This window comes from Ranitomeya variabilis, chromosome 3 (assembly GCF_051348905.1).
Source record: "Ranitomeya variabilis isolate aRanVar5 chromosome 3, aRanVar5.hap1, whole genome shotgun sequence".
Classification (NCBI taxonomy): domain Eukaryota; kingdom Metazoa; phylum Chordata; class Amphibia; order Anura; family Dendrobatidae; genus Ranitomeya; species Ranitomeya variabilis.
Window position 1 is genome coordinate 631,219,800 of NC_135234.1, and position 18,213 is coordinate 631,238,012.

General features: G+C 43.7%; 1 protein-coding gene across 2 annotated transcripts in view; it reads left to right on the forward strand.

Moving 5' to 3' along the window:
• The window catches only part of SPATS2 (spermatogenesis associated serine rich 2), a 119,253-nt gene that overhangs the window by 86,259 nt on the left and 14,781 nt on the right, over window positions 1–18,213 (forward strand). For both annotated transcript variants that reach the window (XM_077297507.1, XM_077297508.1), the window contains 4 exons: window positions 1,642–1,691; window positions 3,601–3,862; window positions 4,344–4,541; window positions 6,608–6,743. In XM_077297507.1, coding sequence (XP_077153622.1) covers window positions 1,642–1,691; window positions 3,601–3,862; window positions 4,344–4,541; window positions 6,608–6,743 — 646 coding nt within the window. The remainder of the gene's footprint in view (window positions 1–1,641; window positions 1,692–3,600; window positions 3,863–4,343; window positions 4,542–6,607; window positions 6,744–18,213) is intronic.

Consider the following 18,213-nt stretch of genomic DNA (forward strand, 5'->3'; position numbering starts at 1 on the left):
TTTCCATGCAAGATTATTTCTCATATTTAACTCTGATTTTCAAGCATATGTCAAAGTCCCGCTTCTTGTTTACCCTCGCCCTATTTCCACCCACTCAGTTTCCCAAGACCAGGTTCTGTCTAAAAAATAACTTGTTATTTAATCTGTAAACAAGCTGTACGATAGATGCCACAAACGTAAAACCTCACAGTTCTGACCTTTTCCAGAAGATGTCCCGTTGTGTGGATATAGCAGAGAGGCATATTGTGGAGCCATTGGGAGTTCCTGCTGCCCCTTACTATGGCGCCATGGACACCGTGTGCCCTAGGGTAGTGTCTTCATACAGCACCATATGGAAATGTTATTCTCAAGAAGTTTTTCAATCTGAAAATACCATTTTGTATACAGCATCTGATGGAACATCTCACTTTTTTTTTCACCCTGTTAGATCACTGTACAGTCTGATGAAAAAAACAAAAAACAAAACTACCGTATATGCCTATATGAAATCACACACCTCTGTAGGTGCAGTATCGTGGCCTCCAAAAAGACTTCTCTATTCTCTAAGATTAATACATATGTATAAAATGCTTCTTGCACGTCGTCAAATGGTTTGTCCACTTTGGACCCCCTTTTTCATTGTAAGCCTCCCAGAAGTCAGATTGTGTAGGTGGGTTTTGCTGCTGAGACCTTATGTCCGCACTCTTCTCCCCATGTACGGTATTTGGGCATTTGTTAAATCGGCCAGTGTTAGCCTTTTTTGAAAGGTGATATATATTTATAGCAGATAACCTCTATACCATAGATTCTTCAAGTGCATTTTTTTTCTTGTGTTGATGGCTTAATAACAATTTTGTACTAACTATTATTAAAATGGCTCACTTTACTAATGTGCGCAATCTGATGTGGAGTAAACGTCACGTGCGATCCATAACCCTATGGGTTCCCTGTCGGGCCATGGGCAGTAGCTGTTTTTGTCTACTACTCTAAGGCCCCATTCACATACCAGTTTTTTGCCGTCAGTCACAATCCCTTGGCTCTACGGTTCCGTTGCACATTGTGAAAAACTGATGCGACGGATCAGATTTTTTGGATGGATCTGACTAGCTGATCTGGCTAACTGGATCGGAGCATGCTCAGTTAAAGAAAAACGGAATACGTCGCCGGATTCCGTCACTTGATGGATCCGGCGCCATAGGCTTCAATTCTAGCAAGCGACGGATCCGTCGCTGTCCGTTTTTTCGATGTACACAAAATACGTTACTTTGTCTGTTGTCTACGGCCCCCGGACAAACAATTTTCAACGGATCCGGCGAACAATGGATGAAATGTGAGGCCATCCGTCACTAATACAAGTCTATGAGGAAAAAACGGATCCGGCGGACTAGTGTACAGAATTAGAAAAACATGTCCACTTTCTTTCATGCCATACATGGCTTCTGTATGGTACTGCAAGGCCTGAGCTGCAATACCACACACGGCCTGTGGACAAGTGTGTCACTGTTTCTGCAAAAAAGCAGCCATGTTCTTCTTTTCCTAGACATCTCCTTAATTATACATCTGTATACAAAGTGTAAACCTAAATTTGCAGGCACATCTTTAAGTATAGGTGGGTTGTTTTTCATCACTCGTGATATGATGCATTTCTTCTTTTTTTCCCAGGCAATGCAGTGGAAGTTCTAAAAGAATGGACAGTTTTGGGCAAAAAGAAGGTAATGATCATATAGTTTCTTAGATTACCCAAACGTTCATTGAAAATCTTACGCTACAAGTTTATGGACCTTATTTCTTCTAGAAAACAGAATCTGCAGAGGTGCAGAGCCCATATAAATGTTATCTTACTACATTGGAGCCTGCAGTGGACACACAAATTAATAGTTTTTTACATCATGTCGTGATCAAATGGCATGAATTTTCAGTTATTAGTTATAAAAGGGGAAATGTCCTGGAAAACTTCATGATGCCAACTTTTCTCAAGTATATATAATTAGGAAAGCTAGGATAGGTTGTGTAGGATTTGGTGATAATAGCTTTGTCCCTTTCAAAAACACAAACTTAAAAGAGAACCTGTCACCAGGTTTGGCCGATAAGGCTTCTTTCACACTAGTGTCGGCACGGGGCCGTCACTATGCGTCGGCCCGACGTACCGACGCGCATTGTGAAAGTAATGCCCGACGTGGGCAGCGGAAGCAGTCTTACAACGCTGCCCCATTGTAATGTCCGTGGAGGAGGGGGCGGAGTTTCGGCTGCGCATGCGCGGTCGAAAATGGCAGACACGAAGCGCAAAAAAGTTACATGTAACTTTTTTTGTGCCGACTGTCCGTCAAAACACGACGCAACCGTCGTACGACGGTTGCGACGTGTGGCACTCCGTCGCAATGCGTCGCTAATGAAAGTCTATGGAGAAAAAACGCATCCTGCAGACTACTTTGCAGGATGCGTTTTTTCTCCTAAACGACGCATTGCGATGTATTCCAAACAACGCTAGTGTGAAAGTAGCCTAAGAGATACGGCCATCACCTTTCAGGGCTGATATACAGCATTCTTAAATGCTGTATATCTGCCCCCAACCTGACCTGTAAGAGAAGAAAAATAACTTTTATTATTCTCACCTGCGGGGCGGTCTGGTCCAGGCTCTCTGCTATTTCACTATTTTGCAACCTGTGTGAGACTTCCTGTCTCTAAGCAGAGAAATACTACTGTAGGGAACTGGAGACTTGGAGTGTGCAGCATGGAAACACATGAGATCTGGGCTGCCGTCTTCATGCTGTGTATTGACATTACTGGGTATTTGGGCATAGCAGGGGGTAGCTAGAAAAAACTGTGGTAAATCTGTCACTGACTTCTTATGAGGGAGCTACAGCTGTCTGTGCACAGTATGTAGTGAGAGATTCAGGTTTGCCCTTCACAAGCAGCTTCTTCTTTTACAGATTAATCCATTAGAAGCCTCTGTATTCTTTTATTTCCGCTACATAGTACAGAGGAGCATTGTGTTACATAATATTAATTACATAAATATCAGTATGAAGTAAGGGTCAGGCTCATAAATCTTCACCCTTGATTCACTGATTCATTAGTAAAGACCAGAAAAATACTCACTAGATTTTGCACACAGTCTGGTGAAATGAGTGAAAACCCATTTGTACTTGAGAAAGGTCTCCTAATATAATCAGCAGTTACTTTGCTTTTTTCGTAACCAATAAGTCCTGTTTAAGCTAGACCATAGAGTTTAAACCTCGTGAAATAATTGCTGTACTTGAGGGCCATGTCATGTGAAAAGTCTGTTTATCTAGAATTATTTACTGTGCAATCATATGGCAATTTCCACATTACAGTCAATGTAAATGTCAAGTGCATTTCCCATGAAATAAACCCATAACCAGGATTCCCTGACAATGGTTAGATTTCCACCGACAATACTTTTGTTAATACTGCATATTCCAAGTCATATCTCCTGATCACTGTAAAGTTAATTCCCAGGATGATTTATTGTGTGTTATGAAGCAATAGTTCCCTTAACCAAAGCGTGTTCCTCCACGACCATTCTAAAGTGTGTTCCTCTAGCTGCTCTGTGTGTAACCACAGCATTTGTCTCTGGTGTAACTGCACATTCTCCAATAGAATAAGAAGAAGAAGACGAAGCCCAAAGCTGAGCCTGCACCTGCCCCCAATGCAGTGGAGCCTGGAAAAGCAGCGTCTGCGGAGCTGGAGAAGAACGCAGCATCTTCTGACAAAAGTGGACTCAATGGTTATCACATTAATGGTTCCACCCATGACACTGAGTCTGTGGATTCACTCAGTGAAGGCTTGGATACACTTTCTTTAGATGCCAGAGAACTGGAAGACTCCGAGCCAACTACCCCTGTTGTAGCCAATCATTCTGGTGAGAGAGAAATTGAAGTGCTGGGCATTGAGGTCATTAACTTTTGAGGGTTAAAATATAAGGGGATGTGTGGTTTAAGCAGCCTGTGTGCCCCATTATGACATTGGTAGAATGGTGGGGCTAGGTCAACACTCCGTTAGTCAGAATAGAGCGCAGATGGCTGATCTCCCCTTTTGGAGGGTAGTCTCTCCAACAGATTAGATTTCAATGTGTTGCTGTAGGAGAAATGAACACAAGCAGGGACCCACCATGATCAGCTTTATTTTTTTCTTTTTACGTGCTACAGGACTTCTATCTCTTTATGAGTATTTATAGAACTTCATATTTTGACAATACAAGTGCTAGGGAATCTGTACATATTGGTCGAACCATGGGTATTATTTGGATTTTTTTCTACAGTAATTGTAAGAAAAATCATTCTAGCAATAACTTGCATCATCCCTTACTACTCTTCATGTAAACTGTGGTCTTCTCTTCACAGCCTCTACGTTTCAAAATGGCCGTCCAGATCTAGATCTCAAGCTGTCTGCACCTCGTGTTCCACAGAATCGGCAACAGAAACCTGCCCCCTCAGACTATAGGCACAGCAAAGCTCGCTCTGGAAGCGTGTCTAGCTCTCAGTCTCTGTCTTCATCTTTAGCAGAGGATGTCCAGTCATCCTCAGGATCTAGGAAGCTCGGTAAGATAAGTGAAGGAAGCACTCCCAACAAAAATACTATTCCCTTAATCTTTCTAAATGTGTGCATGGAGTGTAGTTGTATTAACATTCCTACCAATCGCCGGGTTCCAGTGGTGCTCGTGTCCTCTTCTGGTGCACATGAATTCGAATCGGACTCACCGGATTACACAGGGGTTTGTGTGTGGACCAGAAGTCCATTTGACTATGTAAGTCTCTGGAGCTTCCTTCTGGAGCTCTATAAGCTTTGGTGGAAGTAGCACCCTGGTGTGAGCCGGCAGACGAGAGCAGCAGACACGTGACCCAGAAGAGGACCGGAGTGGCGCTGGAAACTAGAGAAGGTAGCGTTCAGTAAGTACAGTATTTTAATGCAGCTACACTACATCATGTACATATTTAAAAAGATTTAAGATGTAACCTTTATTGTCAGGAGTGCTTCTTTATCTAACATGTGTTATCCAGACCATCTACCTTTTGAATCAGTCTAAATGGCGAGAATGAAGATCTTAACTGAAAATTGTAACTGGAAAAAAACTTCACCAAGAATATTTTGTTTTTTCTTTCTTTCATTTGCGTTTTATGTGCAGAACAGTGATGAGCGAGTGTACTCGTTGCTCGGGTTTTCCCGAGCACGCTCGGATGGTCTCCCGAGTATTTGACTGCTCGGAGATTGTTTTCATCTCGCCAGCTGAATAATTTACAGCTACTAGCCTGCTTGATTACATGTGGGGATTCCCTAGCAACCAGGCAACCCCCACATGTACTCAGCCTGGCTAGTAGCTGTAAACCATTCAGCTGAGGTGCCAAAAACTAAATCTCTGAACACTAACAAATACTCGTAGGTCACCCGAGCAGCTCATCACTAGTGCAGAAGTAAAGATATAGTACCATATTCTAGCCTGACAGAGGCCAGAAGGGCACTTGACCCCTCTAAGGCCATGGTCACACGTTCAGTATTTGGTCAGTATTTTAATTACCTCAGTATTTGTAAGCCAAAACCAGGAGTGGGTGATAAACACAGAAGTGGTGCATATGTTTCTATTATACGTTTTCCTCTTTGTTCCACTTCTGGTTTTGGCTTACACATACTGAGGTAAAATAATGACAGGAGCTTTATTGTTGATACCAGGAAATCGCCTGCTTGAGGGTATGTGCACACGTTGCGGATTCTCTGCGGATCCACAGCGTTTTTTGAGGTGCAGAAATGCTGCAGATCCGCAATTGATTTACAGTACAATGTAAATCAATGAGAAAAAAAAAAATGCTGTGCACACTTTGCGGAAAATCCGCTGCGGAAACACTGCGGTTTTAAAGAAATAGCATGTCAATTCTTTTTTGTGAATCTGCAGAGTTTTTGTACCCATTCCATTATAGAAAACCGCAGGGGTAAAAAACGCAGCAAATCCGCAAGAAAACCGCAGCAAAAAACGCACAAAAAAACGCTGCGGAACTGCACAAAAAACCGCAGGTGCGTTTTCTGCCAGGAGAGACAGAATCCGCACCAGAAATTCCTAAGCCGAATCCGCAACGTGTGCACATAGCCATACACATCAAATGTGGGGATGAAATGCGATATTCTCAGACCTTTAGGCTATGTGCACACGTAGGAAATGTGGTGCAGAATTTTCTGCACTAAATCTGCATCTCCTGGCAGAAAACGCAGGTGCAGATTTGATGCAGTTTCTGTTCAGTTTCTGTGCAGTTTCTGTGCAGATTTTACCAGTGCAGATTTTTATCATGGAGGGGTGCAGAAACGCTGCAGAACTGCACAAAAGAAGCGATATGCACTTCTTTGAAATCTGCAGCGTTTCTGCGCAGATTTTTCTGCACCATGTGCACAGCTTTTTTTTTTCACATTGATTTACATTGTACTGTAAATCACAGTGCAGTTATGCAGCGTTTCTGCAGCAGAAAAATCTGCTGCAGTTCTCCACCAATTCTGCACTAAATCTGCATCGTGTGCACAATAACTGAGACAAATTATCGACTAAAGATTGAAATAAATTGTGTGGCCTGCAGAATACTGCATTTACTCTGCATACGATATTCGCATGTATGTTATTTCACAGGTGCTAATATTGAGAAGTCTGTGAAGGACCTGCAGCGCTGCTCTGTGTCCCTGGCGAGGTATCGTATTGTTGTGAAGGAAGAAATGGATGCCTCGATCAAAAAGATGAAGCAGACCTTCTCCGAACTGCAGAGCTGGTAAGCGGACTGTTAGTGAAGTGTTGGAAAAACGTTTTCTGTAAAACTGTGTGAGAAACTGTTGAGTTTTTCGAGCGTGAAGGACCGCAAAGTATTTTGACTCCAATTAGTACGGTCACAAAAAGCTGTTTTTTATGTGTTTTTTTTTTTTTTTTCATTTCTATTGTAAACTTTTTTTGGATTGTTGTCAGGCCGGTTTCACACGTCAGTGGCTCCGGTACGTGTGGTGACAGTTTCCTCACATACCAGAGACACTGACTCACATAGACACATTAAAATCAATGTGTCTCTGCACATCAGCGTGTTTTCACGGACCGTGTGTCCGTTTGAAAAACACGGAGACATGTTAGTGTTTGTGGGAGCGCACGGATCACATGGACCCATTAAAGTCAATGGGTCCGTGTAAAACCCGTACCGCACACGGATGCTGTCCGTGTGCCGTGCAGGAGACAGCGCTACAGTAAGCGCTGTCCCCCCAGCTTGTGGTGCTGAAGCCGCCATTCATTTCTTTTCTCCAGCACCGTTCGCTAGAGAGAAGATATGAAAAATATTTTTTTTTTTTGTGTTTAAAATAAAGATCCCTGTCACCACCCTCCTCCCACCCCCTGTGCGCCCGCCCGCTGGAAATAAAATACCCGGCTCCCTCGCTGCTTCCTCTCAGCACCGCAGCTTGTCCTGTATGAGCAGTCACGTGGTGCCGCATATTCCCATAGGGGTGGAGCCACATATTCATCACTGTAATGAGCGCTACCACGTGACCGCTCATACAGGAAGAAGCTGCGGCGCTGAGAGGAAGCAGCGAGGGAGCCGGGTGAGTATTTTTTTTCCAGCGGGCGGGCGCACAAGGGGTGGGAGGGGGATGGTGACAGGGATCTTTATTTTAAACACAACAAAAAATGATTTTTCATATCTTCTCTCCAGCGAACGCTGCTGGAGAGAAGAAATGAATGGCGGCTTCAGCACCAGATGCAGGGGACAGCGCTTATCTCTAGCGCTGTCTCCTGCATGGTCCGTGTGGTACCCAGTCGGCACACGGCTGCCGCACGTGTGCCATACTGATGTGCCACGTGAGCACATGGACACGGATAACTCCGGTACCGATTTTTCCGGTACCGGAATTATCTGGACGTGTGGGACAGGCCTAAACCTCATTCAGATAAGTATATTGCATATCCCCCAAGTGTCTTTTTATTTTTCATCCCCAGGCTAAGCAATACTTATTAGTGATGAGCAAATATACTCGTTACTCGAGATTTCTCGAGCACGCTCGGGGGTCCTCCGAGTATTTTTTAGTGCTCGGAGATTTAGTTTTTCTTGCCGCGGCTGAATGATTTACATCTGTTAGCCAGCATAAGTACATGTGGGGGTTGCCTGGTTGCTAGGGAATCCCCACATGTACTTAAGCTGGCTAACAGATGCAGCAAGAAAAATTAAAACTCCGAGCACTAAAAAATACTCAGAGGTCCCCCGAGCATGCTCGAGAAATCTCAAGTAACGAGTATATTCGCTCATCACTAATACTTATCTAATTAAAACTAGTGTTAAAGGGCCTCAATAAAAATTTTACGAGTGACATGGATGAGGAAGGAATAACAAACTAAGGCAAAATCGCTTCTTTTCACCCCCACGGATCCAGCAGAGGTTAAGCTGTGCTAGGACCAAAAGCCATAATCCTACTGTGGTTGGCTGTAGCAGAGAGGTGACTGGAGCAGCACATCTGAGAAAGATAGTTTTTTTTTTTTTTGGTTTTTTTTTCCTTTTTAGGGAATTTTTGCTTTCCTACACAAGTCATTCGACCTCTAGTCACCTGCACATTGTTGAAGAGCAGCCATATTAAAGGGAATCATGTATCACACACTGGCTGTATGAATTGAGCCATATATGTATCATTCTGAAATGCCGTGGTGTTTCTGAGAAATACATTAGGCACGATTCATGAAGACCGGTGTTGTTCACGCCGGTCTTGAAGGGATATACTGAAGTCACACTCCTGATTCATGAAGAGGCATACGTCTCATCATCAGTCAAGCGCATCAGACAAGTGGCATACACCTCTCTGTGCGCCTCCCCACAAATCCTACTCCAGTCCTAGCAGGAGTAAGGCTTGAGGCGTATCGAACGCTGCTGCTTGTCAGGAAGTTGATGAGTACCGATCACCACACCCTTGTACTGCGCCACCCCTGCCCACTTTGTCGTAGCTGGGCAAAGGTAGCATGAGAATGCCAAAAGTGGCAAAACTTAAGCGCAGCCTCGAGTTGCGCCAAAATATGTGACACTTCAAACCTTTTTCTGGCTTAAAAGCTTTGACAAATTGACCCATAGTTTATTAACCACTTCTTCCCGCCTGCTCCCTGGAGTGACCATGTTCTCCCTGGGTGCATGTATAGGGAGAGACCTGTGCTTTCTGGGCAGATCAGCCCCCAAGGACTTGTTTCTCTGATGCGTATTAAACTTTTTCTCTGAAATGCCGCAGCTTTAAACATATACGGCAGAAATCACATATCTAGGGTCTGATCCATGCTGCTCGTGGATTGGACAGCATGTATCCGCTGTCGGGGCCCCCTTTAAAGTTAACGACATGTTATCCTTCTATAGATGGAGGCGTTTTGGCTGACAGTAGGTCCCATCATTGGCTGACATATGACATATCACAATTGTACTAGTACCCTTCTTACACAGAAGACTGGGTGTAGATTTGTCTTAGATAGTGCGGAGTATCTCCAATATAGTAAAATGGAAAAATGTTTGGCTCCTCTACTAGCACGAGGCACAATGCGTAGATTTACCATGTAACACCGATATTTCCTGTATAATAGCATGCTCAATCTAGGTTGTGAAATATCATGTACAGATAGCATGAACACTTCCTGGAGTCACTGCCTCAACCCTAATTGTGTGGAAAGTACAATCACTTAGAAAAAATGTTTCTCTTTTTTTGTCATGTAGCTGAAGGCAAAACAGTACATTACCTAATGTCCAGAAGGTAGTAAAGTAAGGGCATGTACACACGTCTACATAAAATAGGATTGGTCACCATTCATAGATGCACGAAGTGTAGCTTCTCAAAGCTGACCTATACCATATTGAGACGAGCCGACCGCATCCATTAAATAACTTCCGATCGGTTATATACAGCATCAATGGTGGTGGTCATATAATGGCCTAATTAGCCCGGCTTACAAGACTTCTATGCTAACGGATCACTAATATGATTATTCTGTATACTTACAATGTCATATTATGTGCAGCATATCACCTGTTTACACAAGACTGTGTTTTCAAGAGCAATGATTATGAAGGGAATCTGTCACCACATTTGACCTATCTAAACTATTAATATGGGCATACAGGTTATAGACTGCTGAGGAGAGTGATACCTGTATATCACTTTCTGTAAATGACCTCTTCCAGGCTATGGGGAGGACGCTGCCTGGAGATAACTCTGAGATTATTACATATAACCGGGGAGTTACCAGTGTGATGTGTAATGGTCGCTCTCCTGATCTCACTGCAGAGCTGTGTGTGATTATACCCAACACGTCTGCAGGTTCCCCTCAGCTCCGTCTTCCATCTCAGGGTTGCAATATTTTTACAATTCAGCAGAGAGAGAAGCAAGAAAATGTGTTTGAAACATATGTTCCATTTCTCCTGTGCTGTGTTAGTTACTTGTCTCTCACTGGTAACTCCTTTTATTCAACCCCTTTCCGACATCGGGCGTAGTAGTACTCCAATGTTGGACTTCCCGTTTGATGAGGGCTCCGCTGCTGAGTTCGCACCTAATTTATACAGCTGACGTGCCCGCAACAGCTGCGGGTGGAATCGCGATCTAGTTAAATGCTGCTGTGAATTTTTGACAGCGGCATTTAACTTGCGCTTAATCCCGCCCATCGGTGACCCTGTAACATGATCACTGGTCACCAGTGGGTCGGCCTGACCACCAGAGGTCTCCAGCAGACCTCTATGGTTGTCATTGCCTGATTGCTATAAGCTCCGCCGGTGGCCGGCGCTCATAGCCAGTTAGCATTTCTGCTACACCCAGTGGATCTGATCATCGCCTGTATGTAGCAGAGACTATCAAAGTACTGCAGCTTTTAGTCTCCCATGGAGACTATTGAAGCATGAAAAAAAGCAGAAAAAAAGTTTTTACAAATATTACATAAGTAAAAAATATATAAAAGTTCAAGTCACCCCCATTCGCCCCATTCAATGTATTAAGGGGCGATCAAAAGATCGAATCTACACCAAAATGGTATCACTAAAAACGTCAGCTCAGCGCGCAAAAAATAAGCCCTCACCCAGTCTCAGTTCACAAAAAATGGCACCATTTTTTTTGTTTTGTTTTTATTTTTCACCAAAATTTGGATTTTTTTTTTTTTCACCACTGAAATAAAAAAGAACCTAGACATGTGTGGTGTCATTGAACTTGTAATGATCTGGAGAATCATAATGGCAGGTCAGTTTCAGCATTAATTGAACATGGTAAAAAGACAAAAACAAGAAACTACTGTGGAATTGCACTAATTTTTTTGCAATTTCACCGCGCTTGAAATTTTTTTCCCGATTTCCTGTACACGATATGTTAAACTAATGGTGTTGTTCAAAAGTACAAATTGTCCCGCAAAAAAACAAGCCCTCACATGATCATAATGACAGAAAAATATAAAAGTTATGGCTTCTGGAAGAAGGGAGCAAAAAACCAAAATACGAAAATACCTCTGGTCATTAAGGGGTTAAAGTAATCTCTGGGGGGGAGAGTCATCTTCCAGTCAGGGTCCTCCCCAGAGCCTGGAAGAGGTCACTTGCATAAAGTAATAAAAGATGATTTCTCAACCACAAGGCCTCTGAGACACAGATATGACTTTTTCAGCAGTCTGTAACCTGTATGCCCATATTAGTTTAGATAGGTCCAATGTGGTGACAGATTCCATTTAATGCCTGCATGATTGCTCTAATCACTCAAGGAGCGAGCATTCTGCTTTCTTGTCAGGTGATTGCATGTTTACAGAATTCAATAATTGGGGAAAGATTATCGTATAGTCGAAATGGGTCTTAAACTTTCCACTAGTCCTTACATTAATAATTGCGATAAGGCAGTAAAGATTAATTAACTTCCCTGTCGGCTAAGCCAAGATCTAGACGTGCGTATTTTCCAGTCCGTACATGGCCTGCAATGCCCAGACTGAGCGCAGTGTTCCCGACACAAAGGCATGTGAGTTTACAAGTTTGTGTGGGGACCCGTCCTAAGGCTGGGCCCCTGCTTCTGTACCAGTCTCCTGTCACGTATGCTCCATGATTTGCAGTAAAGCTTCTGCCCGACTCCTTGTCTCTTTCACCTTCTTCTTCTCGTGTGGATGATGAGAATAGGATAGGATGCAAGGTTTCACTTTTTATTGGAATGCTCTGAGACGCCTCAGATGCTGCAGCCATTTCTGGACACGGCGTTGAAGTGGTTTTAGTCTCCTTTTTATGTAGGCATATCAATTGTCTGTATTTTGTATAATTATATGTGAATATATACTGTGTATCTATATGTACCATATGTCTATATAAATGTGTCATCTTACAATATAATGTATACGTTTGGGTCCAGCCTCAGACTGGCCCACAGGAGAATCCTCCGGTGGGCTCCTGTGTAGGAGTGCACCACCACCCTCTTATATGAGCAGTACTTGGCACAATACATTTGATTCACTATGTACAGACAAAGGCAGCATATTAACAATCTACCCAGTGTATATCTATAGAAATGTCTGAATGTAGCTGAAAAGTGGGGCCCTAGAGTTGATGTTTCTGTTGAGCCCTTGGCACCCAAGTCCGACACTGTTTGGGTCCATATGTTTTAATTCTGCTCAGCTCATCTATGTTCCCTAATTCCTGTGGTTGTGTCATGGTTTCCCCTTATGGGTGTACTTTGATCCTGCGCTCATAACTTTCCAATAAATCCAGCATTAGTGGTTTCATTCTGTCGGTCACGGCTCGCTCTGCTGCAGTCACATTCCTTTTCCCCTTGTCAGTCCTGTGTTTCGTTTCTTGCTGATCACGTGTTGACTGTCGGGGAAACATGGCCTTGGGCTGTTTCAGTTCTTCAGCACCTTTGTGGTATGAACCTGCCCCACCAGTACTGCATTGTGCAGGTTTTTATGACCTGTGATAACACCCGCCACCTCATACTGGCAAATATGCACAGGCTCCGACCTGGGAATCTCCGCTATTCAGCCTCTATTTTTTTATGTGCAAATCATTTGTAGTTTAAAGGGAATTACTTTTTATTACATTGTAATAAGTATCCATTACCAGCTTCATTAAGTATCTAGCTGAAGCCTTCCGCAGCATTTCTTTAACCATTTGCTGCCTTGGGAACTTTTTTTTTTTTTTTCTACTTTGGGATCTCCGAGGCAAGAAGTTTTGAGAAGTGATTTTCTTTCTTTGGTATTGCCACATAGAAACACTCATACAATAAGGCTCCAGATTTTTCGCGTTTTTTTTCGCGTTCTTCGCTATAAAACCGCAAAAAAAAAAAACGCATCCATTAAGCATCCTATTAATAGAATGCAATCCACAATTTTTGTGCACATGTTGCTTTTTTTTCCGCAAAAACGCATTGCGGTAAAAAACGCAGCATGTCCATTAATTTTGTGGATTTTTTGCGGATTTCCCGCTATTTAATGCATTGGGAAGCTCCGGAAAAAAACGTGGAAAATTTCGCTCAAAATAACACAAGAAAAACGCAAAAAAAACTCGTGGATTTCCTGCAGAAAATGTCCGGTTTTGTTCATAGCCTAAGACCGAATATGGGTCAGTGTGAATGTATCTTATAAAGGAAAAGCTTGTCCACTAAAGGTAATTGTGTGACAACCCTAGAAATGTCTGTGCCTCCTCTACATTGCCGGATCCTCCAACAGCAGACCTGTTTACATGCCGGTTTAACGTACACCGCAACTATTTACCTGGAAGCTTAGTTCCGTATGGTGGAGAAAACTCCATCTCGCTCAGCTGTTTTGGCTTTTTGCCAGCTGGAACCTCCTTCAATAAATATCAAGGAGAGAGCTTGCTCCATCTTCAGGCCGGATTTTTACTGTTCCAGCCAGGGTGGTGGCTTGCACCTTTACTTCATAATGGATAAAATGGCACTGAGTGTTTGTACAAATAATTGAAAAACATGGGGTTTTTTTCTTTGTGTTTTTTTTTCCCCTTTAAATATTGAACAAGTAAATTACATGTTGTCACGAACTGGAACATGACAAATCCATCTAAAAGTTGACATTTCAAGTGCTGTTTTCCCATTTGCTTCACCCAAAGATTGGTGAAATTTGAATAGGTTCACCCCTGTATTATTAGCCCCAATCTATTTCTCGATAGTCTTCTTTGAAGGATACAAAACTGTGGGATAGTTTGGTTCCATCTGGAGGATGACATTCTAAATGAAGATTGGTTGCTCCCCAGCAGATATTGACGCATTTGGTCAAAAATAATTGTTACACCCCTAAAAAAAACAACAAATGCACGCCCAACCGTGCAATTAAGGGTGGGTGCTGTGTCCCCCTATTAAGATTATCGAGAAACAGATTTTATGGTGAATACTAAATATCTCAATTTCTTGGTCGCTTCATTGGGGGACACAGAATTATGGGACGTCCTAATGCTGTCCCTGGGGTGGGAAAATAAATATCACCAAATTTTCCACTCTTGCTCCCAATAGAGTTAATAGCTATAATGAAATCTAATTTATATACAAAATGAAGTGCTGAAATCTCTCGGAGAGGCTCAATTGGTGAAAACGAGAGCCTCCAAAACGAGACTAAGGTCACACAGATCAAGGGGAGGCCGATAGGGTGGTCTAGTGAGCGATATCCCCTGAAGAAAGGTCCTGACCTGAGGTCTAGAGGCCATATCTCTCTGAAACAAGACAGTCAAGGCGGACACCTGTCCCTTGAGAGAACTAAGCGCCATGCTTACTGCAACAAGGAGAGCAGTACAGGCAGAGAAAAGGACACTAGAGAAATTCTAGAAGACTCAGCAGCAAAAGTATTCCTTCCAACTGCGGTGATAGATGCGCAGCGAGGAGCACTTCTGTATACCGATCATGGTTTTGATAACTGATTCTGACAAACCCGCTGCCCTCAGAATCGCGGCTACAATAACCCTGCAGTTAAATTGAGGGACTGTAAATTCTGGTGGAAGAATGGACCCTGAGACAGAAGATCTGTGACCTCGTCTCCCGGTACTTACCTACATGCAACCTCCGATCCTCACAAGATCTCCTTCTCTACTCTCCTCTTATCTCCTCTTCCCACAATTGTATAGAAGATTTCACTCGCGTATCACCCCTATTCTGGAACCCTCTACCACAACACATCAGACTCTCGCCTACCATCGAAACCTTCAAAAAGAACCTGAAGACCCACCTCTTCCAACAAGCCTACAACCTGTAGTAACCACCGATCGACCAAACCGCTGCATGACCCGCTCTATCCTTGCCTACTGTATTCTCACCCATCCCTTGTAGATTGAGAGCCTTCGCGGGCAGGGTCCTCTCTCCTGTACCAGTTATGACTTGTATTGTTTAAGATTATTGTACTTGTTTTTATTATATATACCCCTCCTTACATGTAAAGCGCCATGGAATAAATGGCGCTATAACAATAATAATAATAATAATATCTGGTCATTAAGGATGAGTCCAAAGGACACCTGGCAAAAGGTTGAACACGTTTTCGTACCAGGCCCTCTGAGGCCAATCTGCCGCGATGAGGATAACTGGAATCCCCTCTGCCTTGACCTTCTTGATGAGTCTGGGCAGAAGAGGTAGAGGCAGGAATAGGTAAGGCAGGGAGAAATAGGACCAGGGAATTGCCAATGTATCAGTCACGACTGCCTGAGGATCCCAAAATCTTGCGACAAATTTTGGTACCTTGTGATTTAGTCTGGAAGCTGATGGGTCAACATCTGGCGTGCAACCCGCTGCTGACAAATCTACTCAAACATCCCTGAGTGAAGAACCCATTCTCATGCCTCTACTTGCTGGAGGCTCAAGAAGTCTGCCTCCTAGTTGTCCACTCTGGGTATATGAACCGCTAACATCAGAGGAACTTTGTCCTTCCCATCTCAGTATCTCTGCCACATCTGGCATAGCAGATAGACTCCTCATCCCTCCTTGACGGTTGATATGGGACACTGATGGGCAATCCAAGCACCAGGTGCTGCCAATGTAGAAGAGCCAGATGGACAGCTCTGAGCTTCAACAGATTGATCAGAATGATTCTCTCCTGAATGTTGTAGGATCCCTGAACCAGCAAGTGAAGACGACAGGCCCCACCCGATAAGGTTGGCATCTGTGGTAGAACCTTCCACTTGATGGGGTAGAAAGAGGGACCCTGGGATTAATAGGGGAGATGTTAACCACCACCTGAGACTAGCGAAAGTGAAGTTATAGGAGAACTGGATGGTCTAGATACTATATTGATCTGTCCCAAAAGTGTATTCTGTAGGGGCCTTGAATGAAATTGTGCAAATGGGACTGCCTTGAACGTTGCTACCCATTGTCCCCAAGACTCATGCAAAACCGGAGAGAATGACTCTCTGGCTGCTTCAGAATTTGGACAGAAGATTGCAGCGCTAGCCTCTTCTCCACTGGAAGGAAAATTGACATTTGAACTGAATCGAATATCGTCACTAGGAACCAAAGCTGCTGTGTGGAAACTAACACAGACTTTGCACTATTGACAATCCATCCGAATTGTTCCAGGGAATCTAGAACAATCTGAAAATTCTCTAGATTCTGGGAAAAGTAAGGCGCCTTGACCAGAATATCATCCAGGTAGAGGATTACCACCAACCCCCTGTTCCGCATAAAAGCCATGACTGGGGCCAGGACTTTTGTAAACAACCAGGGTGCAGTTACCACAGCTTTAAAGAAAGAGCCCTGAACTGAAAAATGATCCTGGTTGACTGCAAAGCGAAGAAATCGCTTATGAGCCAGAAAGATAGGTACGTGAAGATGGGTATCCTGGATGTCTATCAAGGACTGAAACTCCCAGCCTCCATGGAAGCTGCGACAGACCATTGCGACTCCATCCTGAAGTGATGCAGCGGTACCCGTTTGTTCTGCTGTCTTAGATCCAAAATGGGTCGTACCAAACCATCCTTTTTGGGGATGGCGATTAGGTTTGACTAGAACCTTCTGAAAGATTTTGAAGGAGGAACCCTCATGATTACTCCTGCTTGAAGCAGGGAAGCTATCGCTTGATCAAAACTGGTTCTTCTACAGAACAGGCGAGACCCCTGGAAGGGTAAATATATAACAAATCTGCTCTCCATACCTTGAGCCATAAAATGCGATGAATGGCCACACGATTGCTCGCCCCCTGTGCTGAGTATTCAGCAGCATCTAATGATGCCGAACATAAATATCTGCCTGCGCGATCTGATCCACAATATCTGCAAGGCCTGCCGCCTGGGAACCAGCCAGAATACTGCGCCATAAATGCTTCAGCCAAGCAGTAACTGCCTTAGATACCCAAATAGCAGCGTAAGCTGGGCAGAGGGCAAAGCCCGCTGCCTCAAAGGCAGACTTGGCCACAGACTCTATGCATCTGTCCGTGGGGCCTCACCGAGAGATAAGGTGGTTGTCCTGGATAGTCGAGATACAGGTGTATCTACCACAGGTGGAGCAGACCAGGATGCTACCATCTCTGCTGATTGGCCATGGTACTCCAGTGAATTTGACTAGCCCGGAGCACGCCGTAAGCCTAAATTCAGCTATGCCGTCCGTAGCAGCAGCTATGCTGACCGCACAGGAGCGCTGCGCTGAGGTCCACCCATTGCTGTTATCTCTTTAAATGCTACTGTTTATCCCTGAAAGCTGTATTTAAATCACGAGAGCCGAGGGAAGGGGATATGGGGAGAGGTTTGGGTTGCGCTGTTCTACGCTCCCATCGACGTGATCTTCAGGTGTGGTGCCGATAAGTTGCCAGGGGTGTGCTGAAGACTCCAGTGCTGCCAGGCTTCAATTTTACTACAGAGTGCCAGTTTTATTGCTGTGTATAGAGTGGGTGATCAGACGATCGCAGGCTCATGTTCCCTATGGGAGACTAATAGGAAGAAGTTAAAACCATAAATTAAAATCACCCCACTTTTCCCACAACAAAGATATTAAAACAAACAAAAATAGAATTACAATGCACGTATGTGGTAGTATCTCAGCGATAACAGATCAGGTTCGGTTAAAAACCCTAAAGAGAAGAAAGATCAAAACGCCCAAATAACGTTTTTTTTTGGTCCCTTCAGCTTCACAGAAACATGCGACAACAAGTGATCTAAAAATCATATCTAACCCAAAATGGTATAAGGAAAAATGTCGTCTCGCAAGGCAAGAAACAAGCCCTCGTATGGCTGTCGGTGGAAAAATTAAAAAGTTATGGCTCTTGGAAGAAGGGGAGAGAAATAAAAACACAAAAATTAAAAGTAGCCT